The following is a 26,913-nucleotide window of genomic DNA, read 5'->3' on the forward strand; positions in this document are numbered from 1 at the left end:
TGTTAGCCAGGATGGTCTCGATCTCCTGACCTCGTGATCTGCCCGTCTCGACCTCCCAAAGTGCTGGGATTACAGGCTTGAGCCACCGCGCCCGGCCAACTTTGTTTTTTTTTTTTAAAAAAAAACACTGAATGTGGTGGTATGCACTTACAGTCTCAGCTACTTGGGAGGCTGAGGTGGGAGGATTGCTTGAGCCTGGGAGGTCGAGGCTGCAGTGAGCTGTGATCATGCTTCTGCATTCTACTAGCCTGGGTGACAGAGCAAGACTGTGTCTCAAAAAAAAAAAAAAAAAAAAAAGGCCCTATCCTACTAGGGAGTTTAGCCTTTCTTGAGCCACATACCCCTTTAGCAATCCAGCAATGCCTAAGGACCCCTCCTCAAAAATATTTATTATTTATTTATGTTTTGAAACAGGGTCTCACTCTGTTGCCGAGGCTAGAGTGCACTGGTGTGATCTTGGCTCAATGCATCCTCTGCCTCCTGGGCTCAAGTGATCCTCCCACCTCAGCCTCCGGAGTAGCTGGGACCACAGGTATGTGCCACCACTCCTGGCTAATTTTTTCTTTTTTTTTGGTACAGACAGAGGTTTGCCATGTTGCCCAAGCTGGTCTCAAACTCCTGGCCTCAAGTGATCCATCTGCCTCAGCCTCTCAAATTGCTGGAATTACAGGAATTAGTCTGGCCAAGAGTACTTATAAATTCATAAAATAAATATATAAGAAATTATATTGAAAGTTATCAAGGGCACGGTGGCTCAAGCCTGTAATCCCAGCACTTTGGGAGGCTGAGACGGGCGGATCACGAGGTCAGGAGATTGAGACCATCCTGGCTAACACGGTGAAACCCCGTCTCTACTAAAAAATACAAAAAACTAGCCGGGCGAGGTGGCGGGCGCCTGTAGTCCCAGCTACTCGGGAGGCTGAGGCAGGAGAATGGCGTGAACCCGGGAGGCGGAGCTTGCAGTGAGCTGAGATCCGGCCACAGTACTGCTACAGACAGAAGATTGCAACCTTGCCCAAGCTGGTCTCAAACTCCTGGCCTCAGTTATCAAAATTTAAAACCAAATGTGCAATATGGTAATATGTCGTTCTTTATTAATATATTAAATATTTTTTTTTTTTTTTTAGTAGAGACGGGGTTTCACCAGGTTAGCCAGGATGGTCTCGATCTCCTGACCTTGTGATCCGCCCGTCTCGGCCTCCCAAAGTGCTGGGATTACAGGCTTGAGCCACCGCGCCCAGCCCAATACATTAAATATTAAGATCTAGTGGTAAATCTAATTACTAGCTTAATTTCAAAATGTAATTATTTAATTTCAAAATGTAAATTATTATTTTTTTTGAGATGCTTACAAGCACGCGCCACCATGCCCAGCTAATTTTTTGTATTTTTAACAGAAACAGGGTTTCACTATGTTAGCCAGAATGGTCTCAAACTCCTGACCTTAGCTGATCCTCCCATCTCGGCCTCCCAAAGTGCTGAGATTACAGGCATGAGCCACCACGCCCGGCCAACACATTTTCAAGGTACCAGCAATAACTGTAGCGTAGTAGGAAAATTTCTGCTAATACTATCATGAATTGTTGCCAATATTCATAATCACAGGAAACACTAAATTTCAGTTAGGGTGAGTGAAAATAAAATTATGCTTTTCTCCCCTTATCCCCACCCTGACCCCATCCAAATGAAAATGATTCCCCTTTAAAATTTTCAAAAGTAGAGAGAAAAAAGTTTTATGTTACAAACTGAAGGAGGGAGGTTAGATAATAAGAAAGGATGAGGGCCGGTCGCAGTGGCTCAAGCCTGTAATCCCAGCACTTTGGGAGGCCGAGACGGGCGGATCACGAGGTCAGGAGATCGAGACCATCCTGGCGAACACGGTGAAACCCCGTCTCTACTAAAAATACAAAAAAAAAACTAGCCGGGCGAGGAGGCGGGCGCCTGTAGTCCAAGCTACTCGGGAGGCTGAGGCAGGAGAATGGCGTAAACCCCGGAGGCAGAGCTTGCAGTGAGCTGAGATCTGGCCACTGCACCCTAGTCTGGGCGACAGAGCAAGACTCCGTCTCAAAAAACAAAAAAGAAAGGATGAAAAAGATGACCATGAGATGTATTAGCATCCTCCTTCTGAAACTGGGCTAGGTGAGATGCCTCTGGTCTTAGATGCAGGTCCAAGGAGCAAGGTAGACAGGTAGGGGCAGGGGCGGGAGCAGTTGCTCTGCTCTCTCAGGAGTCCACACGCAAGAGGGAGCTGGATCTCAGCTTGATCATCTCAAATCCCAAGGTATCATTGTGCCAGGCATTATCCGCCACCCCCAACCTTCTCTGCTTCCCTGACTCCAGCATTCTCAGTTCTCAGCATGACCTCCTCTTCCCACCCCTAAAAGGGCTTTGAAGCTAACAGTGCATTGACTTCTGTTCTGAAGACCAGGTTCTCAGTAACTGGAAGGCACAGAGCAGCCCATCTCTGGGGCTCTTCTTGCCGCTCAGTCCCATCACAAGGATGGAATTGTAGCTTTTGTCTTCTCAGAGTCTGGGCTTCCTGAAGGAAATTCCACAAGAAAAACAAGTGCAGTGCAGATTCTGGTCTCTAAAATCCTTCTCTAAGGGTGTGGACTGGGAGACAGGTCCAGGTCATATAGACGAGCAAGTCTGGCTTCAGTGTTCTCTGGGAGTCTCCCTTCTGCCCCCAAGGCTATTTCTGGTCTTCAGGGGGGTAGGGTACTTATCTCCCACACACTGCGGATGTCCCAGTGGAGAGACTGATTTTAAGACCCAAAGTGAACTTGAAGCCATGTTTTGGAATGAAAATTCCCAGTGGATTTATCACACCTCTCCAAGGGTTGGCAGCTATAAGGCCTGGCTCAGGGCTTCTATCCCCTTCTACCTCTTCAGTAACCAGTTCTACCAAATTTGTACGCAGGCTGAAAAAAATCAGCACTGAGAGTGGGAAGACAGACATGAGAAATTCCTCCAGCTCCAGGTCTCCAAGCTGTCAGGCACCAGGACCCCCCTCCCCCAGCTCCTGAGAGTCAAGAGCTGCACAACCTGGTGGCTTGCAAGGTGTCAGCCGCTTCTCAAAGCACCCCAAATATAAAATCTCAAATCGGCTCGTTTTCCCCAGTACCGCAGTCCCCATGCCCCACCTAGACAGAAATAATGGAACTTGCAGCATTTTGCAATCCCGAGCTGCACAGCCCAGAACCGGGTTTCCCAACCTGTAGAGGCCCCACCCGCGTCTCCTGGGCGGGCAGTGCCGGTAATCCCCAACAAGCCCCAGCGTGCTTGGAATTAACGGGTCTGTGCCCAGAGAAAGGACCTCCGTCTCAGGGCCCCTCCCCATACAGGCACCTGCCCTCCAGGGCTGCGCGACCCGCCCCCAATCCCGGGCTCTGGAATCCAGCCAAACCTCTGCGTTCCCGAAACCACTAGTTCCCTCCCTCCTGGAACCCCACGGCTTCAGTTCTGGACCCCCAACCACACGGTGGAGCGGCGGGGAGGCCCCGCCTAGGGAGGGGGAGGGGGAGGAGAAGCAAATAAACACAGGAAAACACGCAGCGGGAGGGTGCGCAGCAAGGAAAGCGTGAGCACAAGGGGATCTCTCTTGTCAGGGGCCTCAGGTACCGCCCGGGGGCCAGCGCCCTGCGCCGCGCGGTGGACTCAGGCCCAGCTCTTCCCCGTGCACTCCCCAGCCCCGCACCCACCACGAGCACCCTCCACAGCGCCCACCTTCCTCGCCGCCCCCTCACCTGAAACCACCAGCGCCTCGTTGGGCCCCACCGTGTGGCAGTTGCCCATGGCGCCGGCGGCACGGAGGGCCCTCAGGACCGCACAGACCCGGAGAGCAGCAGCGGGTCCGCAGCGCTGGCCGCGCCCAGCCTATCCCGCCACCCCCAGCGGCCGGCCGCCCGCTCGCCCGCGCCCCTCTGTGGTCGCAGCCCCGCCGGAAGTGTGGCGGCGGAGGGCGGGGCCGGCGGGTTGAGGCAGGAGCGAGCGCAGCCTCGGCGGTCAACGCGCTTTATTCCAAGGGGCTGCAGATACAGATCGCCCCAGCCCTGCCTCCGCACGGAAGGCGTCCCCTACTCCCATGGGGCACCTCGATACCAACTGCCCTGCCCAGACTCATTTCTCAGCACGCATCTTACGGCAGTCGGCCCTGGCCTCAGACCCCTGGGTTCAAATCTTAGGCCCTCCTCCTACTCACTGTGAGACCTTGGGCAAGTCCCTTAGCTCGGGAGCCTTATTCAACCTCATTAACATGGGAGTAATTTACCTAGCTAGACCGTTGCAAAGGGCTCAATTCACTAATTCTCAATGTTAGCAGTGCGTCACATTGCAAACTCCCTGTCTCTGCTCCAGAGCTGATCAGAATCAATGAGGGTGGGGCCTGAAAATACTAAATCCAAATTTCCGAGAAGCACAGGGTCTAGCATATTACCCCCTATCTCTCCATCTGGGGTTACTGTCACTCTCAGGAAGAAATAATCACCCATTACTTCTTCAACCAGGAAAAGAGATGTCCAGGGCACAGCTTGGGGCCCCAGAAAGTAACCATGGAGGTCAAGATCATAAACCCATCAGTGTCCAGGGCATGGCCTGGCACACATCCGAGGGTTTCAAGGGCTATGAAGTGCCATGGAAAGCATCCTGGCCCGAGGGTTAGGAGAGCTGGGTCTCAGGCTCAACTTTAGCCTGAATTCGGTGAGTCACCTTAGACAAATCTGGTGAGCTCTGAGGGCTGGGGTAAGGTTGAGAAACTGTGGGCTCCTCAGGGTAGGGGGTGCTCAGAGAAGATGGGGCCCCTGAGTCCTCAGACTGGGAGTCTTCATCGGGTTCAGCATCCTCCCCAGGCCCAAGCCCTGCTAGCCTCTTGCTGGCCTCCCATAGCCGATGGGCTGCCCGGTCATCTCGGGCAGCGGGAGGCACCTCTTCCACATGGCAGTTGGCAAAATATCTCCCACTGAGGGGCTCGATGCCCTCTTGTAGAGCACAATACAGGGGTGTCTGGGCACCCCCTTTTGGCGCCCGGAGCACCAGCCAAGCCAATGGGCGCAAAAGTGGGCGCAGCCATCCAGGAACATGGCGCAGGAACAGCTCCGAGTTCACAGGCCCTGTAGGCAGGAAGAAAGAAAAGAGTTGGGCTAGGCACAGTGGTGTGCATTTATAGTCACAGCTACTCGGGAGGTGGAGCAGAGGATCGCTTGAGCCCACGAGTTTGAGATCAGCCTGGGCAACATAGTGAAGCTCTGTCTCTTTTTTTTTTTTTTTGAGACGGAGTCTCGCTCTGTCACCCAGGCTGGAGTGCTGTGGCCGGATCTCAGCTCACTGCAAGCTCCGCCTCCCGGGTTCACGCCATTCTCCTGCCTCAGCCTCCCAGGTAGCTGGGACTACAGGTGCCGCCACCTCGCCCGGCTAGTTTTTTGTAGTTTTTAGTAGAGACGGGGTTTCACTAAACCTGATGTGTTAGCCAGGATGGTCTCCATCTCCTGACCTCGTGATCCGCCCGTCTCGGCCTCCCAAAGTGCTGGGATTACAGGCTTGAGCCACCGCGCCCCGCCAGCTCTGTCTCTTTAAAAAATAATAATAATAATAGAACAGAGCAAGAAGAATAGGGACAGAATCTGGTTTCAAGGGAACCAGGATAGTATTTACCAGGCATTCAGGACTTCTTCGAGGTGACTTCACTCATTTCCTGCATGAAGCCTCTTCCCTTCCATCCAAACTGCTTGTTCACCTCACATCCCAGATTTTGTTCATGCTGTGTCCCATGCCTGAAACAATTCTCAGTCTCTCTTCATCTTTTCTTCTAGCTCAAGTCCTGTTCCTTGTTTAACCAGCATTTATTAAGTACTTGCAGTACACCAGCCACTATTTTGGACATTAGGGATATGGAGTATAATAGAGGCTTAATAAAGGTTAATTGTGATCATCACTATTATAATTACTAACGAGCTTTAGGCAGTGACTATCTAAAATGCAGTATGGTAATATGAATATGGCAGATCTTGTTATCCTGGTATAACCTCTTGCATAAGACAAAGTGTGCCTCTGGATCCCCAATTATCTCACTCAGAGTAAAAGTCAGAATGCTTATAGTGAACCTCCCTCCAAACCCTACAGGACCCAGTGCCTCTCTATGACCTCACCTCTTGCCACTCTCCCCCCTTACTCTGTTCCAGCCACATTAGCCTTTCTCAAGCACACCAGGCCTTAGGGCCTCTGCACTTACTTTTTTCTGTTTTGGAGACAGAGTCTCGCTCTGTCACCCAGGCTGGAGTACAGTGGCGAGATCTCAGCTTACTGCAACATCCACCTCCAGGTTCAGGCGATTCTCCTGCCTCAGCCTCCTGAATAGCTGGGACTACAGGTGGCAGACACCATATCTAGCTAATTTTTGTATTTGTAGTAGAGACAGGTTTTTTTTTTCTTTTTTTTCTTTTTTTTTTTTTTGAGACGGAGTCTGGCTCTGTCGCCCAGGCTGGAGTGCAATGGCCGGATCTCAGCTCACTGCAAGCTCCGCCTCCCGGGTTTACGCCATTCTCCTGCCTCAGCCTCCCAAGTAGCTGGGACTATAGGCGCCCGCCACCTCGCCCGGCTAGATTTTTTGTATTTGTTAGTAGAGACGGGGTTTCACCATGTCAGCCAGGATGGTCTCGATCGCCTGACCTCGTGATCCGCCCGTCTCGGCCTCCCAAAGTGCTGGGATTACAGGCTTGAGCCACCGCGCCCGGCCTTTTTTCTTTTTTTGAGACGGAGTCTTGCTCTGTCCCCCAGGCTGGAGTGCAGTGGTGGTATCACAGCTCACTGCAACCTCCACTTCCCGGATTAAAGTGATTATCCTGCCTCAGCCTCCTGAGTAGCTGGGATTACAGGCACACGCTACCACGCCTGGCTAATTTTTGTATTTTTAGTAGAGACATGGGTTCACCATGTTGGTCAGGCTGGTCTTGAACTCCTGACCTTGTGATCGCCTGCCTCGGCCTCCCAAGATGCTGGGATTACAGGCGTGAGCCACCACACCTGGCCTAGAGATGCGGTTTCACCATATTGCCCAGGTTGGTCTCAAACTCCTGACCTCAAGTGATCTACCAGCCTCGGCCTCCCAAAGTGCTGGGATTATAGGCATGAGCCACCGCTTCTGGTCCCTTTGCACTTATTATTTGCACTGTTCTTTTTCTGGGCATCTCCCCAGTGAGCCATGTATCTTTCAGGCTTCTGTTCAAATGTCACCTTTATAGATATGTCTTCCTTGACTGCCACACCATATTCCCATTCCATTTGCCCCTCGCCCAGTTTCCTCTTTTCTCAGAGAACTCTATCACCACCCCTCATTGTATATATTTATTGGCTCTCTCCCTCGCTTCCAAACTAGAATGCAAACTCTATGAGGGCAGGGTCTTTGTTTTGTTCACTGCTATATCTCCAGCACTACAAATAATGCCGGGTACACAGTAGGTACTTGGTAAATGCTTCTTGGATGAATGAAAAATTATTAGCTATCATCATCATCATTATCAGTTCAGTCAGTGCAGACGGCTCCTGGGGGTGGGAATCCAGGTCTTATTCATGGCCATACACCCCCCAGGGCTCAGCACCCAGGCTTGTGCTGTGAGAGGAAGAACCTAAACCAGGAGAGCCTGGTTCCAAGATCGGCAAGGAACAGGTCTCTCCTTGGACTATGCTTCCTTCCTGCTCTGAGATTCTGTGACTCAATGAGGGATTGGGGGTGGGGAGGTGGTAGGGGGGGTGGGGGGCACAGGATGGGGCATGGAAAGGAGAGGGGAATCGGAAGCCGAAGAACCAGACCTCACCTGGGTGGGCTGCATAGCAGGTGATGCCAGTGCCCTCAAGCTGGTTGGCAAGCTCCCGGGCAAACAGTACATTAGCCAGCTTAGTGTCAGCATATGCCCGCAGCTCCTGCCGCCAGCCCACCACTGGGCGGTCCAGGCGTTTGAAGTCGAGACGTCCCCGACAGTGGGCAGCTGAGGCTACCACCACCACGCGGCTAGGGGCACATGCCTTCAGGCAAGGCAGCAGCAGATGTGTCAGCAGAAAGGGACCGATGTGGTTCACCCGAAGCAGCAGGTTAAACGCCTCACGGGTCCGGCCACAGGAACTGATCCCTGGGGCAGAGGCTAGATGTAAGTGGCTGCTCCAGAAGGAGCTCTGCAGCCTTGGCATCCCTATCTATGAGATGGGAGTAGGGGGCATCCTTCCCATGTGTCCACTGGCCCCAGCAGGGCTTCCGCTGGAGGGGGCAGCTGCCCCTGGCCACCCGCCACCCCCCACCCCGCAGGGCCTGCTGCCCCTCACCGGCATTGTGGATGAGGATGTCCAACCGTGGCTCAGAGCTCAGGAAGGCAGTGGCAAAGGCCCGCACCGAGGCCAGACTGGCCAAGTCCAAGGCCATGAAGATGACCTCATTGTTCCCACTCTCCTGTGGAGCGGCAAGGGCTGGGCTTGTCACCAGGCATCTTTATCCTCTTCCCTCTCCCCAGGAACCAAATGCTGAGAGTTCATCTCCTACTGTTTAATAAAATCTGCCCCTACATCTTAGAGTTTACTAGATAAGTGTGTGGATTCAAATCCTGACTTTGCCTTTTACTAGAGTGTGACCTTGGGCAAGATACTTAATCTCTTTTGGCCTCAGTTCTCTTTTTTTTTTTTTTTTTTTTTTTTTTTTTTTGGGGTGCGGAGTTTCGCTCTGTCCCTCGGGCTGGAGTGCAGTGGCCGGATCTCAGCTCACTGCAAGCTCCGCCTCCCGGGTTTACGCCATTCTCCTGCCTCAGCCTCCCGAGTAGCTGGGACTACAGGCGCCAGCCACCTCGCCCGGCTAGCTTTTTTGTATTTTTTAGTAGAGACGGGGTTTCACCGTGTTAGCCAGGATGGTCTCGAACTCCTGACCTCGTGATCCGCCCGTCTCGGCCTCCCAAAGTGCTGGGATTACAGGCTTGAGCCACCGCGCCCGGCCCAGGCCTCAGTTCTCTCACTGCATAAAGGGAATAATAATAACAGCACCAATCTCACCGAGCTGTTGTGAGAATGAAAGGAGTTAACATGTGTAAAATACACTCCAGCAGCACTGGGTAGGTACTTGCTATTATTATCGCCTCCTTTCCCCATTACCATTTACCCCAAAATCTGTAACAGACTTCTCACTGGTCTCCTCTCGCCCGCTCTTGCCCCTCCACTCCAAGCGCCACGCAGCCACAAAGGGGTTCCTTCCAAAGGCTATTCTGACAGTCCGGAGCCTACTGAGGGCCGTTTATGGTCTCCACTGGTCTGTGCTGCCCAATCTATAAAATCCAAGCTTCTCAATAGGCTCTAGAAGGGCCTCCAGCCCCCTCATTTGCCCATCTTCCTCATACTTTGTGCTCCAGCCTCATTAAATCTTTTTCTCAGTTTTTCAGATCAGTCCAACTCTCTTACATCAGGGCCTTTGCTTATGCTGTGTCCTCTGCTGTTCCCTTTCCTACTAATCATTAACCCAACTTCTACTGATGCTTAAACGTCTCAGAACTGCAATTCCGGCCTTCAGGAAGCCCCTCCCCCACTCGGCTCTGGTGCGCCTTCCTCGGGTGACCTCGGCGCTCCGTGCACTCCCTCTTCGCGCTCAGCCGCCCGCGCCGCACTCTCCTCCCTGGACCCGGATCCTCCGCAGCCCCTTTGCTGGCTTCTCTGTGTCCCGGCGGGTTCTCAGCTCACGGTCCCACGCGCCCCCGCTGCCTCTCACCTGGCGGAGGTCGAAGGCAGCCGCCTCCCCGCGCTCCCGGCTGCGGCACGCCAGCACCACGCGCGCTCCCCGGCGCGCCAGCTCCAGCGCCGTCATCTTCCCGATGCCGCTGTTAGCGCCTGCGGACCGCGGGCGCGAGCCGAGCTGAGCTGAGCCTGGCGGGCTGCTGCTACCGCCGGCCCGGCCTCCCCTCCGCGCGCCCCGCCAGCTCGCACTCACCCGCCTCCGCACTCACCAGTGACCACAGCCGTGCGGCCCCGCAGGTTGCCGATGCCGCCGCACGGCGGGGCCTTCACCAGGTTGTAGTAGACAAGCACGTAAGCGCCCAGCAGCAACCCCGTGCCCAGCAGCAGCGCCTCCATGCCGGCCGCGCCTCCCGGCTCCCGCCCAGGCCCCGCGCCGGCCTGGATCGCCGCCAGGCGGCTGCCGATCCGCCCCGCACAGGCCTGGAACGGCGCCGGGGCGCGTCAGCCTCCGAAGGCGGAGGCTGGCAGGAGGCTGGGTAGGGGTGTGTGTGCGTGCGGGTGCGCGCCGGCCCTGCGAGCGCCCCCTAGGCGTGCGTCGGCGTCCTGGGGGCGTGTGCCTGTGTGGACACCTTTGAGGTGCGTGTGTGCACTTGGGCCCTGGGAGCGCCCCCTAGGTGTGTGCCTGTGTGAACACCTAGGTGTCAGTGTCCACGGACACCCTGGGAGTGCATGCTAGGTATGTGCATGCACCTACAACGCTTCTATGTGAATGACCTCCAGGTGTGTATATGCCCATGGTCCCTAGGATCACCCTTCGGGTTGTGTACGTGCCTCTGGATCCTGTGAGACCATGTAAGCACCTTGTAAGTGTTTGTGTGCATTCCGGCAGAGTCCCTCCAGGTATGTGCCTGCATTTGTAGTCTCTGCCAATGCATGTGCTTGAATATCTCCATATGTTTACTCGAGGTGTATGTAGCACAGTCCCTCCCTTCTGAAGTCAGGTGTGTACATGAATACACGTGTGTCTTTGAGTCTAGTCCTAGATGCTTTTCCCTCTAGGAACAAATCCTTTTCTTTCTTCCCTTCCTTCCCTCCCTTCCTTCCTTTTTTTTTTTTTTTTTTTTTTTTTGGGGGGGGTCTCCTCTGTTGCCCAGGCTGGAATGCAATGGTGCGGTCTCGGCTCATTGCAACCTCTGTCTACCGGGTTCAAGTGATTCTCCTGCCTCAGCCTTCTGAGTAGCTGGGATTACAGGTCCCCGCCACCACACCTGGCTGATTTTTGTATTTTTAGTAGAGAGGGGTTTTTGCCATGTTGGCCAGGCTGGTCTCGAACTCCTGACCTCAGGTGATCCGCCTGCCTCAGCAGCCTCACAAAGTGGTGGGATTATAGACGTGAACCACCATGTCCAGCTGTCTTTTTTTTTTTTTTTTTTTTTTGTGATGGAATTTCGCTCTTGTTGCCCAGGCTGGAATGCAGTGGCATGATCTCGGCTCACTGCCACCTCCGCCTCCTGAGTTCAAGCAATTCTTCTGCCTCGGACTCTAGAGTAGCTAGGATTACAGGTGTGTGACACCACACCTGGCTAATTTTTGTATTTTAGTAGAGATGAGTTTTCACTGTGTTGGCCAGGTTGGTCTCAAACTTCTGAACTTAAGTGGCCCACCTGCCTCAGCCTCTCAAAGTGGTGGGATTACAGGTGTCAGCCTCCGCACTGGGCCAAATCCTTCAATTTTTTAATCTTCACATCCAGCCTCCAGCTTCTAGGATTCTTCCCTGTTCCTCCCCACACAGGCTAGAGGGGACACTGTTCAAGGTGGCACAGGCAGTTGAGGGGTGTCAGAATTCACTCCTTCATTGCCCCTCTGTATCTCCCTACCTCAGCCCCACTAGTGCCTTCCATGGCTGAAGGGAAGCCGGAAGAGATAGACAGTAAAATCTATGACTGCCTTTCAGGAGGAAATTTGCCTTTGGAATGGTTCTCACAGGTGATAGAGACAGGCAGAGAAGCTCCATCACTCAGTTACAAGTGACCATGATGGCAAGAAGGGTGGGGCCAGCTAGGAACGAATGGGTAAGGGTATTCCAGGGCAGAAGGCCGTTGCCTGAGAAATTCAGTACAACCTAGAACCTGGTATTTGGTACTTATGGTGTGCCCAGCAGTGTAGTTAGACTTGGAAATTCTGAGCGGAAGATATTCAAGTTTCTGTCCTTAGGGAGTTCAAAAAGCCCATCAGGACACCGGGAGCAGAGTGATGAAGCCTAGATGGGCAGATGAAAGTCAGGGACAGACCTCAGATTCCAGGGCCAGTTTCCTATTTAGCTGCACTGAGGATTCGGGTTTCCATTGTAGATGCTGTGGGATGAGGCTGGGGATAGAATATTCATTCTCTATCCCTAAGGCAAAATCCTGACACACAAGCAGATGCACCTACACAAACAGTTCTGGAATATACACAGAGGTGCTCTCCAGCTGAGGAGGCTGTCCTCAGGAATACTTCCTGCAGAGTTTTTCACTAAGATCTGGGAGGAAAGCATGGAATTTGGTTTAATGGAGGTTCCCGGGACTTAAGAGTTAAGGTAATGCAGCAGACTCATTTTCTGATGAGGAATAGCAGTTGTAGAGAAGCATGACTGCAGATCACATGACTAGAAGTGACAAGTCAAGACTGGATTCCACTATCAGTCAGGGTTCTCTGGAGAAACAGCCCCCGCGGCCAGCAGACGCACCCATGTCCTTCCATTGTCCTCCATCCACCCTGGCTCACTTTTCTCCAACACTTCCCCTCCCCAACTTCCCTATGGGAATGAGACCTGTTCAAAAGGCCCCCCACCTGCTAGACCCAGATCTAAAAGAGGGTCTCCTCTGAGGGTGATGACAGGTAGGACAGACAGTCAGAAAACACAATTTGAAGTATTTTTGTTTTTTATATACAGAATACAGGAAAGTTTCTGTAAAGTCTAAAACATTACAATTACTATGTACATTGGTACTGGTTGTGGGGGTGGGAGGAGAGGAGGGAACCAGGGGCAGGAAGAAGAGGAGAGAAGTGGCAAGAGAACAAAAAAAGGAGACAAAACAGGTTTACGACAAAAACATTTTTGCTACAATAGACAATTTGAGAAAACGCTCTACCACATGTAGTACTGTACACGGTTTTTAAAAACATTGAAAAAATGTCATCACTAGATGTATTTACACAAAATCCAAATACACTTTTCCTTATTTGAAATAAAACAGATGGACAGCCAGAAAAAGAATTCATTTCTCATTTGTCCATAATACACAGTAGCTACCTGTAGTGCAACCGCTGCAGAAAGGGAAAATAACATGGAGGGTGGGAACCATGGAAGGAAGGTGGGTAGCGATCTTTATATTAAATAAAACAATGATATTGTATAGATTTTGCTGTATGAAAACTGTATTTTTTCTTTTAATATAAAACTATTGTCACTGCCACAAAATAGAACAAGTTTCTGATTATTTTACAACGGCGGGCGAGGGGGAGGGAGTAGTAGGCGGGTGGGGAAGGGTTTTGTGTTGGAGGAAGTGTCCAGACCATGGGTCTTTCCCTCCCTGCCCACGCTGTTCCTCAGCTCGGGTTTGCCGCTTTCCCATGAAATGTTGAGTACAAATATATGTGCAAATGCCCCCTAGAACTTGAGGAAAGAAAAAGGATTTTTAAAAAACAGTCAAAAGGTTTTCTTCATTTCATGCAAAGATTGTAGTTGAAGCGTTTCTGGTAGAGTATAGAAAACACCCGGGCTTGGTTTGTGTACATTTTTGCATTGCAGGAGTCTTGGGTGGGTGTACAGGCCAGTGGCGGGGTAGCTGCCAGTCCTAGGGAACGGAGTTGGAGCGCAGCACAGGGCCCTGGTGGGGCTTGAGAGAGAGCTTCTCGGCCAAGACCCCATCCTGCAGCAGGCTGGCATCGCCTTTGGGCTGTTTGGTCGCAAACTCAGTGATGCTGAAGACAAACTGCAGGCAGCCCAGCTTGATGTAGCTGCCATGGTGCAGTAAGGCCGTGCCCTCCCAGCCGGCCCCACTGCCCCCAATCAAGCTCGAGCTGCTGGCTTTGCAATTGCAGGGTCTCCGCTGCGGCCCTTGGGCCTGGGAACTCATCATGGCTGCCTCCTCACTTGGCTCTTCATCCTGTTTCTGGTGCCGGCGGCGCCCTGGGAAAAAGGGGGATGGTCACAGAAGAGGAACAGTGAGCAGCCAACCCATGTGGGCTGTTTGCCAAGGTTGGGCTCCTGCATCTCCCCATTCCAACTGCTGCATGACTACAGATGAAGGATGCTCAGAAAGGGTTGGTGGAGTCTGAAGTCCCCACAGGTGTGTACACACATGGGGGTACTCAGCACTTGCTTCTCTGGGGGCCTGGGCCCATGAGGAAGTAGAGCTTGGTCAATAGGACTAGGAAGGCAAGAGACAGACCATGGGCAGCAAGTCAGAACCACCCTGACTGCGGCCTCAGCTTTGTGGCCACAGACCTCTGCTCCAACTTACTGATGACACTCTGCACTTTGGCAACAATACTGCTTGGGGGGGTTGGCGGGGTCTTCTCCGAGAAGTCACATGAATACAGCACATTGTCCACCGTTGTCCCATGCTCACTGTAGTTTAACAGCTCATAATGTTTGGTATTCTGAGGAGGAGGAGGGGAGATAAGATGTGTGGTCGGCTGTGTGGGGCCTGGGGCTAGGGGGAGAGGACATATGGAGAAGGCCGTGCTGCTCTGCCTAGGGAGCCCTTACTTGCCTCCCCAGTCATGGCCCCTGTCCTTTCAGAAGGGGGCTGCAGATACCTCCTCAGGGAAGCCTTCCTTCCGGTGTCCCACACCCCCTACTCTCCCAATCCTCCTTCACTCTGCCTTCTCAGCACTGCTCCTCTTGGTGTGATACTCACTGGCCCGTGATGATAATGAAATTCACAGGGACACATCCACAGGGCTTGGCTTCCTTCTACGCTGGTCCCCTCCCCTGCTTTAGGGTAGGCTCCCTCTGCTGTGCCTGTGACTAACCTCAGGAAAAATGGTAGCCCTGCTGCCGTGAAGCAGGTACCCCTGGTAGGATGCTGTTTCACATCAAGACTGTCCTCCTCCAGGAATGACAGGGAGGGAAGAAAAGGAGAGGACTCCCAATCCCTCTTCCCTCCCCTCAGGGCACTGAACAAAGTGGGAGAGGCCTTAGGTTGGGGAAGCTCCCTCCCACCGCATCTCCAGCCCTCACCTCATCGTAGAATATGCAGGCATGTTTCCCGGACACGTAGTTACAGTGACCATAGTTTGTAAGGCACACATCCATGTCAGCTCCTGCAAGGTGGCAGGAGTAGAGGAAAAGGAAGGCAGAGAACAGATTGTAAGGTGTATGTGTCGGGGAGGTGAGACAGGGAGGGAGTTAGCTTCTGGGTTGGCACTACCAGAAACTTCAAGGGTGAGTAGCTCAGGGCCCTCCCCTTTTATTTTTGAACAAAAACTGATGTCTTTTCCAAGCTCCTGATAAAGAACAGCTGTCCCTGCCAGCTGATCTGCTTTAGAACATGTGGCTGCTACCCAGAAGGGAACAGTGAGCTACTGAAGAGGATGGGATATTTCTATGAAAATACAACAAGAGGGTGCAGAGCCTAGAAAATCATATCACCTTAAAGAAAGGGAAGTTTCTAGGGTAAGGATTAATCTGTCTGTCCTTCTGTACCAGATATAGAACTATCTGTCTCTAGGACTTCTAGGGAAAACAAAACAAAACAAAAAACAGATACAGGGCTAACTGAAGATTGGGTATGTGTGAGCCTATCACTCTTTCAAAGACCACCAGGGACAAAGCATCTGCCTTCTCCTTGGGTTCTTCCCTACAGTGTTTAAAGTGCCTCCCTGGGCAGTAGTCAGAGCTGACTTTCATCTCTGCTGATGCAATACTGGGCAAAGACAAAGCAAAAGGGCCTGAACAAGGGAAGACAAGGAACTGATCATCTCTTTTATTTTTGAGACAGGGTCTCACTCTGTTGCCTGGGCTGGAGTGCAGTGGCATGAACAGGATCACTGCCTCGACCTCCCAGGCTCAGGTGATCTTCCCACCTCAGCCTCCCAAGTAGCTGGGACTATACGCATGTGCCCAGCTAATTTTTTGTATTTGTTTTTGGTAGAGATGGGGTTTCACCATGTTGCCCAGGCTGGTCTCGAAGTCCTGGGCTCAAGTGTTCCTCCTGCCTCGTCCTCCCAAAATGCTGGGATTATAGGTGTGAGCCACTGTGACCGGCTGATTGTCTCTATTCTTAGTTTCTCTTGTCTAGCTATCCACTGGTTTAAAGCAGTCAATTCTGGAAAGGACTTCCCTCACCCCTTTCTAACTTCTGTGGGTAAGGGTATCAGTCTTTAGGGCTGAACAGATTCAGTGTCTCTCCCAGCTTCCTGGCTGGCTCACCTGTCCCGATGTAGAGGGTTCGATAGCACATGTTCACAGCTCCTCCCAACCCTAAGAGGGGGTAGAACACAGCTCGGGCCTGTACCTCCTTTCTTTGCACTACAAGACAAACATAGGAATAGGATCATTCAGAAACTCAGATCCTGTGATCCAAACATAAACCAACAAAATCTGGACCTTTGGCTCATGGCCTGGAGAAAATCCCGCTGGATGACTCATCTTTCCAAACTCACATCCAACACTGAGCTGCTGCAGGGTAGACTTTCTCTCCCCAACCACAGCATTTCCAACACAGGGTGCAGAGGACCATCTTTGAAGACAGTCAGAGAAGTAAGTTCCTGGGCTCCTGGTTGGCTAATCTGGGATATTCTAGCTGGTACTATAGGGAGAACATGGAAAAACAGACGGCATGGACCAGTGTTTCTCAAACTTTAATGTGCATATGAATCGCCTACATATCTTGTTGAAATGCAGATTCTGATTCAACAGGTCTGAGGAGGGGCCTTAGCTCTGCATTTCTTTTGCTGTTTTCTTTAAAAATAGGCAAAAAACCAATGCACTGAGCTCTGCATTTCTAACAAGCTCTCAGGGGCTGCTGATGCTGCTGGTTTTGGAACCACACTTTGAAGCAGCAAGGCTTTTAATGGCCAATGCTCAAACATACCTGAAACAGAGTTAACCACTCGGAGAAAATTTCCAGAAGGTTGGCCTACTGTTACTCTATTTCTCACCTTGAACTTGACAAGTTCCCTCTTGGGAAGCCATTCTTTTAAAAATTTTTATTTATTTATTTAGAGACAGGGTCTCACTCTGTCGCCCAGGCTGGAGTGCAGTGGTGCAACCATAGCTCACTGCAGCCTTGACCTCCCAGGCTCAAGCGATCCTCCCACCTTAGCCTTCCAAGCAGCTGGACTACAGGTGTATGCCATCATGCCTGGCTAAGTTTAAAATTATTTGTAGAGATAGGGTCTCACTGTGTTGCCCAGGCTGGTCTCCAACTCCTGGGCTCAAGTGATCCTCCCACCTCAGCCTCCCAAAGTGCTGGGATTACAGGTGTGAGCCACGGCACTCAGTCGGGAAGCCCTTCTAATTCAAATATTTGAAAGCAAGTAAGCAGAAAGTACACTACATATACCCAAAGCTACTGGTAGCTGCTTTGCTGTGTCTCGAAGTGGACTTAAATATGAAAGAAAGTTACAGCAGACTTCCCAAGTCTGATAAGAAAGCTGTGGTTGCCATCTTGTTCCTGCTCTCTTCAGAAAAAAACCATGGTGCTTTATTAAGCCCATGAAAAGCACACAAGAAGGTTTGAGATACTGGAAGCTCAGATTCTCCATGGAGGCAAGGTGACCATTCGCACACGTAGAGGGGAGATCTGATGATGTGGTGACAGGTGTGTACATGCGCACCTTCTGTGTGGTGCCCTCCAGAAGCCAGCTGATGTGTCCCGACACTGCCCGGTGAAGGTTGGACCCGGGAGGGGAAAAGCTGATGTATTCTCTGCAAGGCCAGAAACTTGATCAGCTTCTCGTCCAGCATATTTATCTCGATTTCTATTAGCCAAAGAGAAAGATTAAAAAGCCGCTGAGATGGAAGTGGAATGTGGAAGCAAATCAGGGTCACAGAGCAAATAGTTCAGCATTTCTAAAATCCAGTCAAGTAACTTTTACTCAAACAGCATTGAGTATAGAGCGTACAGGATCTGCAGCTGGGCATTTCACTTGCTATGTGCAGTGAGATGGGTCCCAATGCAGCCTGTGCAGCTGCCTCCTGCAGTTGGGTGAATTGATTTTAATAGTGCTCCTAGAACGGCACAGTGGAATAAACCACTTGCCTGTCTGTGGGGGAGGGCCTGGATGTCTGATATTGAGACTTGAATTTTCTACCCACCTTGTGTTCACAGAGATCAAGATCTGTCCCTGTTCTCCTGGACTTTGGGGGTTTCCCACAGATGAGGTCCCTCCTTTGGGAGTGAGGATCCTAGTTTTATTCTGCAAATCCAGGTGATCTGCCTAAAGTGATTTTGTTCTCGTCTCACTGGTTCAGCTTGGCTCTGTCCTCCCTCCATCTTTGATTATGTGTATATGCACATGTAGAAGGCAGCTAGAGAAGGAGCTTTCTTTTTCACCCCACCCCCCTATCTAAAAGGATACTCCTCATTCCCATCTCCCCCTAGGCCTCTGGGATCAGGTGCTCCTTCCCTCCCTTTCTGAAATGAGCTGAATGCTGTATAGGAATAGCACCTTCAACATAGCAACTGATGGAACAGCAGCAGCTCATTCACTCACCTCCATTGACATCCATAAATGCTCGAAGTGAGTTGGTGAGGTCCACCATGGCAGTAGAGTTGGCTGGGAAAGAGGGTACGGTTAAAGCGCTTCCTATGGATAACGTGCCGGGGCTGACCTTGCCATCTGGGGACGGAGCAGGAAGACTGTTACTTACGTCGCCTGAGGGAAACCCACCGGTCCAATCCCCCACTGCTGAGACAGGTCTGGATTTCGGACCCAAGGTGATGTTCCCTTCTTGATTCTCAACCCATAGGCTCTGGAACTCCTAGAGCTAAAAACGTGTGGTGAGGAAGGGCAGATGGAATGACAAAGCACCCGGGCACGCAGGAGTCTCCAGAGCACTGGGAATCATTGAAATCCACTGCTCTGGGGAAAGTGGTGGGGCAGCTTCATTCTTTGGGCCATGACCACCTCCCTGCTGCCTCTACTTTTAAATAAGTGGTGCCTGCCCTTATAATTCCTGCCTACTGAAATATGACTCACAGCATGGAAAATCGACCCACACTGGTATTAAGCGATAAACAGAGACAGGAAAACAGCCTGGGAGTGGGGCCATCCTGGGACCAGGGGCCCCCATGCAGAGAAATCACAATCACCTGGTTACCGAGACTCCCAGCTGACTAGGAGGCCGGCTTCAGTTCAGACGGGAGAGACCACAGGGGGTTCCGGCAGCATCTGAAACCTGGTTCAGATGCCGGGGTCAGCAACCTCAAGGTCCTGAGTGCTGTCTGGGGACAGCTGAGAGAGCAGGTCCATAGTAGGCCAAGTACAGACCTAAAGGACCGCCCTTTGGCATGTGGCCCGAGGGCAAGCTTCTGGGCTAGACCAACCCCTGTGGGCATCCCACTCTACAGCTCCTCTGAAAGACAGTGCTGCTGTCTATCCCTGCTTCCTGACACGGAAGTCCATCAGATGAACTTTGAGAATATGCATCAAGCATGAATCCATTCTTTTGTGCGGATCTGACAATACTGAGGCCATCACGCAGAACCTCAGGCTGATCACAGTAATTCCAGAGAGCACCCTGCCTTCCTTTAAGGTGACAGAACAAAACAGGCAGGGGCCTAGGCCTGGAAGGTGTGGGATGGAATCAGGAGACCTGGGCTGTGGTTCCAATCCTGCCACTGACTCCGTAGGTCATTTTAAGGAAATCACTGAAGCTTTCAGAGTCTAAGCAGTCCCATCTATAAACGGGACAAGTTAACATGTGCTTCCTCTTCTATTACGGAAACGGGAGTACGACAAACAATACAGAGGCCAAAGTCCTCTGAAGTATTCACAGGGATATAAGTGCTTTTGGAATCTTGTCTTATTTGCCAGAAAGAGCATAAAATTATTCCAAATTACCCCAAGGCTGAGCAGCACTCACCTGATGACGGCGCTGGTGAGCTGAATCGTTGGTTGGCTCCTGTGGCCAAGATACCATCTCCTGCTGCTTGAGGGGGAGTGAGCACCCGGGTGGCATTTGGGGGTGAGCCCAGTGGCCTTGAATCTGTCAACGGAGGTCCTATCTGTGATTGGACAGTCTTTCTTTGCAAAGTGCTGGTGTTCTCGATGCTGGCACAAGAGCTGGGAATGGAAGGGGGCAGGCTTGGGACAGGAACAAAACTCCTCTGGGGGCAAGAGCTGGGGTCAGTGGCATTCTCTGTCTTCACAATGATGCCGACGGTGTGGTTCTGAAGGCCCCCAGCCGCTGGTGGCGTGAGGGGCCGGGGCCAGCCTTGCCGGTGTGAGAGGCCTGGTAGGGGGGTGTTAGCGCCTGGAAGTCGCCGGGGGTCCGTGGAATCAGTAGGGCTGCTGTAGAGGTGTGGGCCATTAGCTTTCACCTCTGTGTTCACTGGCCCATTGGCAGTCCCACAAGGGGCTTTCTTGGATTTTTCTGCACAAGAACTGCAGCCGATGTCCTCTAGGGCTGGGGGCTGGTGGGGTGGAGAGCAGCTCAAGGAATTCTGGGTGCTAATCCCTGAGGGGCAGGACAAGGGGTAGTGGGAAGGTGTAGGTGTCTTGTCAGCTGTTTGCAGGGAGGTGGTGATTGAGCCGTCAGTCACAATAACAGGCTTAATATCAGCCTTCTCTGTCTGTTCAGAGTCCCAATGCGAAGGCATCTGCTTAGCAGATAAATGTTTCAATATGCTGCACTGGAGCGCAACAACACTACAGAGCCACTGCAATGGAAGGAGAGGAGAGGAGAGGAGACGGGGGTGAGAGGCCTGAGAGGCGCTGGTCCTTCCTGCCACAGTGGTCAGGGCTGCAGCAGGGCTGACAAGCAGTTTCCAAGGTCCCATCGCAAATGCTCACAAAGGGTGTGCTTGACTCCTCATAGAATTCCATTTCCATTCCCAAGCAAGACTTGTGGGTACCCTCAGCAGGCAACACTCCCTCTGGCCAACAGAGCTTGGGATCTGCATTTTGACTCTGCCTTTAAGGCTTACTTGTGACCAATATTCAGCAAGTACCCCGAGCACCTGTGGTATGTCCAGTACTATCACCTAACCTCTCTATGGGTCTACTCATCTCTTTCTACAGTATAGATTTGACCATCTCACAGTGCACTGGGGTAATGACGGAGAGAAGGAGACCAGTTGCCTTTGTAGATCTCTTACTTGCCTTTGGGATTTGAGTCAGAGGTTCCCCCTGGAATACTCAACTCTTGAGGGGTTAGGATGAGGGTGGGTGGGGACTGGAATGAGAATGACACTGAGGCTACTTCCGATAACAGCTGTGGTGACATGGAAGGAAGATTGGATTTGGAATTCCAGCCCTGCCTTCACTCACCTCTTGCTGCTCTGCTTGGGTGGCTAAGTGCTCAGAGTTCAAAAGGTGCATCTGTGATTCCTCAGGGATCCCATTGCAGATCAGCTCCCCGTCCCGAATGGCCGCGGGTGCAATGAGAGGGGGTGGAAACTGGTACTGAGATTTTATAGCATCGGGAACCTGTTCAGGATAGACAGGAGGAGGAAGGAGAGGGAGACAGTTCCAACATGTCCAGTTGATTCTGCCCTGGTATGCTGTTCTGTCTGTGGTGCTGGTGCTCAAGGGACCATCCACTCTGGGGTCCACTGAGGAAAAGGAAGCTCAGAAATGGAAATAGCAGGTGGGACCTCCACTTTTCTTCATCAAGGTCTAAGGCCTGCAGAACACAGAAACCACTGCGTGCTGTCTTCTGCTTCAGCCTGAAAGGTGTAAGACTGGCAATGGACAGGGCTTCAGAGTGGTACTCTGGGTTCTTATTGCTCAGTGTCAAGTTTGGGAGTGGGTGAGCAGTCATTGAGGCAGAAAAATGCTTGACATGAGGCCTGGCTCATGATAAGCACTCAATCAATGTTAGTTTCCTTCATCCATTCATTCACGACTCATGAAACAACTACAGACGTTTTTGTGCAACAAAAACAGAAGACACTCTGAATCACACCATGTAAGAATGAAAGAGCCACACAAACAAAGAGTCATTCATACATTCAACCAACACTTATTGAGCACCTCCCGTGTCTAGGCACTCTTCCAAGTTCTAGAGATCCAGAGATGAATAAAACTTAAGACTTGCCCTCAAGAAGCTCACAGTCTAGTGGGGAGATAAATACAGAAATATTATAACACAAGGTAATGGGTTCTAGAATAGAAACATGTCTAAGGTACTATTAAAAACATAAAGAGTGCTTATTTTAGTTTGGGGGACAGAAATTTGGGATTAGGGACGATTTTATAGGAAGTCAGTATTTGAGTTGACACTTGGAAATTGAGAAGGATCTTCCAGGCAGATAAAGGAAAAATAAGGGAGGGGGAGAAGCATGTAAGGCATAGAGATGTGATAGCCCTTTGTGGATTTGGAAAACATCTAGAGACTCAACCGATTCGGTGACAAAATCCTTATGGTAGACAAGGGAAGACAAACTGAAAATGGTTCCCAGAATTTTGGTCTGAGGGACTGAGTAGTGATCATTGTTATTTACTGTAATAGGAGACACAGGAGGCAGAGCAGATGTGGAGGCAGAAGACTTTTGGTCTTAGTGAGGTTCATCCTGAGATATCTGTGGGATGGGCAAGTAGATATGAGTCTGGATATAAGGAGAAAGGCATGGGATATGGAGTTGAGAGTCATCACCATGGACTGGTGATGGCCTTAGCTGGTGCCATGGGCTTTCTGAGATCACCTAGGAATGAGAGGAAGAGGAAAGGAACAGTGGAGTAGTCTAAGGCTACCCCTGGGGAAGAGTGAAGGGCTAAGTGGAGGAGAAATTCACAACCAAGATACAAAGTTCTCAGCAGATTTTTCCTGAATTGCTAGAATCAAGCAGGAGAGAGCTGGGGTTCTTCACCAATGTTCTATGGTGCTACGGTCCTCATTTCATTCTCAAACCGTCCAAGTACAAAATGCTTTGCAGGTAACTCATGCCCTTTGAGTTTCCTCACTAGACAAACACTTAAAAAGCGGGGAGGAGCAATATACAACAACAGGATTTTTATCAAGGTCTCCTGGCCTGTTCACTTCAGCAGCCATGTTCTCTGACAAATCTATACGGTGAATTACACAGTCTGGATTACTTTTAGATCTGTTTCACTAAGATGAGGCATACTACCTTTAATATCATCCATCACCAAAATATTTGAATCTAGTTTTGGAAAATCTGTGCCTCCACTGACGTGTAAATATTTGCCCAGTTAAGTTTGTTATACAGTTTTCAACAGTTAGCATCTTGTTAGGGCTGATACCCAATGAAGGTAATGGCAACAGTGTGACTGATTTTTTTTTTTTCTTTTTTTTTGAGACAGAGTTTCACTCTTGTTGTCCAGGCTGGAGTGCAATGGTGTGATCTCGGCTCACTGCAACCTCCACCTCCCAGGTTCTAATGATTCTCCTGCCTCAGTCTCCCGAGTAGCTGGGATCACAGGCATCTGCCACAACGCCCGGCTAATGTTTTGTATTTTTAGTAGAGATGGGGTTTCACCATGCTGGTCAGGTTGGTTTCGAACTCCTGACCTCAGGTGATCCACCTGCCTGTTTCGCCATGCTGGTCAGGTTGGTTTCGAACTCCTGACCTCGGGTGATCCACCCGCCTCGGCCTCCCAAAGTGCTGGGATTACAGGCGTGAGCCACTGTGGGTGATTCATTTTAAAGTGTGGCTGCCACCAAGTGGTCATACTTGAGAAGTGCTGGTTTCTGTTAGCACATAAGACTGTGGGATCATTTCAAAAGAGAAAAACAAGTTTGTATATGGGTATATAGTGCTGGGCCCTCTAGGTTAACTGAATGAGGGGACTGAATGGTTTAAAAACATCCTCACTACCACCAAATGCTTTTCAAGGGAAATTTTTCTGTCAGTCTCTGTAAACACACTTTGGTCAATGTCAAGTGCATATAAATGTTAGGTATTATTACAGCTATGCTACAATTTGGAGTATTGGTGATATATTAACAGCAGCCTGGAAAAACAGATTTAACTTTCCTTTAGATATTTTCCGCTTAAGTTCCTGAGCTGGGATTAGCTCTTCACCTTCCACGTGGCTCTTTCTGCTTAATCACCCCCACCTTTACCTTGCCTCATGGACAGAGACCATCCAACAGAAACAGATAGAATGAGCATTAGGTGAGGGTGGCAGTAACAACGGAGCACATTTGGGTTTGGTGGGATGGGCTGAAGAGTGCTTATCCTTTGGAAAACTAGACACTGGTAGTCTTCGAAGGCTAACTTGAGGTTTGGCCCTCATAATCCTGACCATCATCCCCAAGTATTAAAATGAAGGTCACATTCATTACTCACTAGATACCACAAACACATCTCTGGGGCTTCAGTTTCCCTGCCTGTAAAACCGGGACAGTGATCCTCTGTCTAACCCATGATGGCAGGCAGACCACCATCTTGCCTGTCCCTGATTGTGACTTACCTTCAAGCTTCTTCTTTTGACTGACTGGAGCACACGCCGGTTAGGGGGGTGCTTCTTGTGGATTCGGTTCAGGAAGTCCACTTTGACGACATGCTGCGAAATGGTGTCCTGGAAACGATCAAACACCTGGCACCGATTGCTCAGTGTCATATTCTTCTGGTTCAGCTAGGGACAAAGCAGACACAACCCTGTGGTGAGCCTCAAAAGGCACCTCCTGTCCCAGTTAATCCCATTCCCTGCGTTTAAAAACTAGAAGCCCTTGGCCACATGGGTTCCCTCAATTAGGGACCAGGATGTCAGCACTCTTGTCAGAGAGCAAGGGAACATGGACGAGACTTCCTACTCAGCCCTGCCCAGTCCAGTGGAAGAAAGCCAGTATGTTCCTGCTCCCTAGAGAGCCTTAAGGAAGGCAGGAGAAATCAAGCAAGAAGTGCCCTTCCAAATTCAGCCTCTGACAGTCTTCTGTTCCAGCTCAGAGAAGCCTTTGCAGGGTCCTCTAATAGCAGCACAGGTTTCAGAGGAGACATATGCTTTGACCCTTAAGAGACCCAGACTCCCTTCCCAGCAAGGGCCTCTCTCACAGGAAAAGCAGGACTGTGTTCTACATAGGAGCTTGGCTGACAACTGGGTCAGAACCAGAACTCTGTGTGCTCTGCTCTATTCCTACTCCATGGTACCAAGGAGCATAAGTTAACCCATCTTGATATCAGTCTTCCTCTACCGGAAGGGAAAACCCTGGATTGCTCTTAGAGGCCAAAGGGAGAAAAGAAAGAAGAGTTTCTGCAATAATATACAGAAGGTATACAGAAATTTTTTTTTTTTTTTTTTTATTTTTTGAGACGGAGTCTTGCTCTGTCCCCCAGGCTGGAGTGCAGTGGCCGGATCTCAGCTCACTGCAAGCTCTGCCTCCCAGGTTCACGCCATTCTCCTGCCTCCGCCTCCCGAGTAGCTGGGACTACAGGAGCCCACCACCTCGCCCGGCTCGTTTTTTGTATTTTTAGTAGAGACAGGGTTTCACCGTGTTGGCCAGGATGGTCTCGATCTCCTGACCTCGTGATCCGCCCGTCTCGGCCTCCCAAAGTGCTGGGATTACAGGCTTGAGCCACCGCGCCCGGCCTGGTATACAGAAATTATGCCACTTTTCCTCTTCTACATCTGGGCCCCTACATTTTAATTCAAAAGAAAGGACCTGTTGTGGCAGCTTCCTAATTCATAAATCAGGAAAAACCTTTCAGTGGCTAGTAAAAATGTAACCAAGAAGTTGTCAACTGCTAGAAAGCTGCTCTTTAAGTTTCATATTTGGGTAAACTGCTTATGGTCATTTTTTTTCCAGTTCATCAGGAAGCAAAACAAGACAAGGAGAGATACAAGGAAGCAAAACAAGACTAGATTTTCCTCCTAGAAAAATTTTTGAGTGGCATGAGTCAAAAGAACACAAAGTAACTCTTCTCTTCCATGTGTGCAAATCTTTAACCCTGTGCAAGTCTTTAACGGAGGTTCCTCTCAGTGTAAGGTCAGCAGCACTTTGCCATGAAGGCCAACGGGTCATTCCATGGTTATCATCATTTGACAATGTCTTAAGCAGTAGCCCTTTTAATCTGGAAGGTTGCTCTTATGAGGGAGCTCCTCCTCCTCAAATTCTCTCCCATTCAATCTTGTGAGTGACTGTTCTAACTGCCTATAAAGAGATGTCCTAAACTTCTTTTGGAGATAGCAAGTGACAGCTCTGTTCTAGCCTCAGTCTGGAAAATAAACCCAAGACTCTTGGAAGATAAAGCAATAGGAACCTTCACACCATTATTCATTCAACAGCTTATTTACTGAACTTCATTTGGTGCCTGGGACACATGTACCCCGACAGCCAACGATTTATTTCCTTAAGGTTGGATCTAATATATTCCCCTTTTAGGGCTATAACATCAACTGCTTAATTCTCTCTAGAAGTCACTTACAAACAGCAAAGCACTAGTGAGTTAAGTCTGTGTGGGTAGCCGAAACAAAACATTGTGAGAAAAAGCATAGCTGAAATATGTCAAATATTTGGTAAATATGTGGTAAACTTGGCACCAAGCTGACCTTAATATGCTTTCTACTAATCAGTCCATGCTCCAGCTATGCCTGTTGAGGACTGAATGGACACTGCTGTGCTTACCACTACATGTTCGATGTGATTTGGACACATCCATCTGCCCAGGGGCATGGCAGTGAGCGGCGGCTCGAGGCAGTCCATGTGAAACAGGAGAGGGCAATAGTCACACTGGATGAGAGGAGCCACGCGGCAACTCCTGCAAAATAGAGATGTAGGCCATTTCTGTGGCAAGAAAAGGAAAATTCAAACTAACTCTTGACCGGTGGAATAGCCTCGTCTTCTTAATCCTAACATTCTCCCACATCTTCCTCCGGTGATTCAATTACACTCATGATTAGAAAGATGGATGGGGCTGGCACGATGGCTCACGCCTAATCCTCGCACTCTGGGAGGCCGAGGTGGGCAGATCACCTGAGGTCAGGAGATCGAGACTACCCTGACCAACACGGGAAACCCTGTCTCTACTAAAAATACAAAAAATTAGCCGGGCGTGGTGGTGGGCGCCTGTAATCCCAGCTACTCGGGAGGCTGAG

General features: G+C 50.6%; 3 protein-coding genes across 5 annotated transcripts in view; all 3 read right to left on the minus strand.

The window, feature by feature from the left end:
* The window catches only part of FLOT2 (flotillin 2), a 24,913-nt gene extending 20,260 nt beyond the window's left edge, over positions 1-4,653 (minus strand). The window contains exon 1 of one of the 2 annotated variants that reach the window (XM_023183943.2): positions 3,747-4,653. In XM_023183943.2, coding sequence (XP_023039711.1) covers positions 3,747-3,795 — 49 coding nt within the window. In that variant the 5' untranslated portion in view covers positions 3,796-4,653. The remainder of the gene's footprint in view (positions 1-3,746) is intronic. The other variant, XM_023183944.1, reaches the window with a different exon arrangement.
* On the minus strand, positions 4,001-10,249 carry DHRS13 (dehydrogenase/reductase 13). Of its 2 annotated transcripts, none has more exons than XM_023183945.3 (5): positions 9,966-10,249; positions 9,731-9,849; positions 8,311-8,434; positions 7,809-8,120; positions 4,001-5,108 (listed from the first exon to the last, which is right to left on the minus strand). In XM_023183945.3, exons 1-5 carry the CDS (start codon positions 10,090-10,092, stop codon positions 4,657-4,659), a joined length of 1,134 nt encoding a protein of 377 aa, XP_023039713.1. In that variant the 5' UTR covers positions 10,093-10,249; the 3' UTR covers positions 4,001-4,656. The 2 variants fall into 2 exon arrangements, with proteins under 2 accessions (XP_023039713.1, XP_023039715.1); XM_023183947.2 differs by having other exon boundaries at positions 9,950-10,109.
* Positions 10,250-12,602: 2,353 nt separating this feature from the next.
* On the minus strand, positions 12,603-26,610 carry LOC111520815 (PHD finger protein 12). Its single transcript, XM_026451987.2, has 10 exons — positions 26,444-26,610; positions 24,292-24,456; positions 21,184-21,342; positions 19,778-20,573; positions 18,406-18,531; positions 17,527-17,670; positions 16,118-16,216; positions 14,927-15,009; positions 14,205-14,343; positions 12,603-13,870 (listed from the first exon to the last, which is right to left on the minus strand). The coding sequence occupies exons 1-10, from the start codon at positions 26,519-26,521 to the stop codon at positions 13,536-13,538; spliced, it is 2,124 nt and encodes a 707-aa protein (XP_026307772.1). The 5' UTR covers positions 26,522-26,610; the 3' UTR covers positions 12,603-13,535.
* Positions 26,611-26,913: the final 303 nt, after the last annotated feature.

The sequence above is a fragment of the Piliocolobus tephrosceles genome, chromosome 16 (assembly GCF_002776525.5).
Source record: "Piliocolobus tephrosceles isolate RC106 chromosome 16, ASM277652v3, whole genome shotgun sequence".
NCBI lineage: Eukaryota > Metazoa > Chordata > Mammalia > Primates > Cercopithecidae > Piliocolobus > Piliocolobus tephrosceles.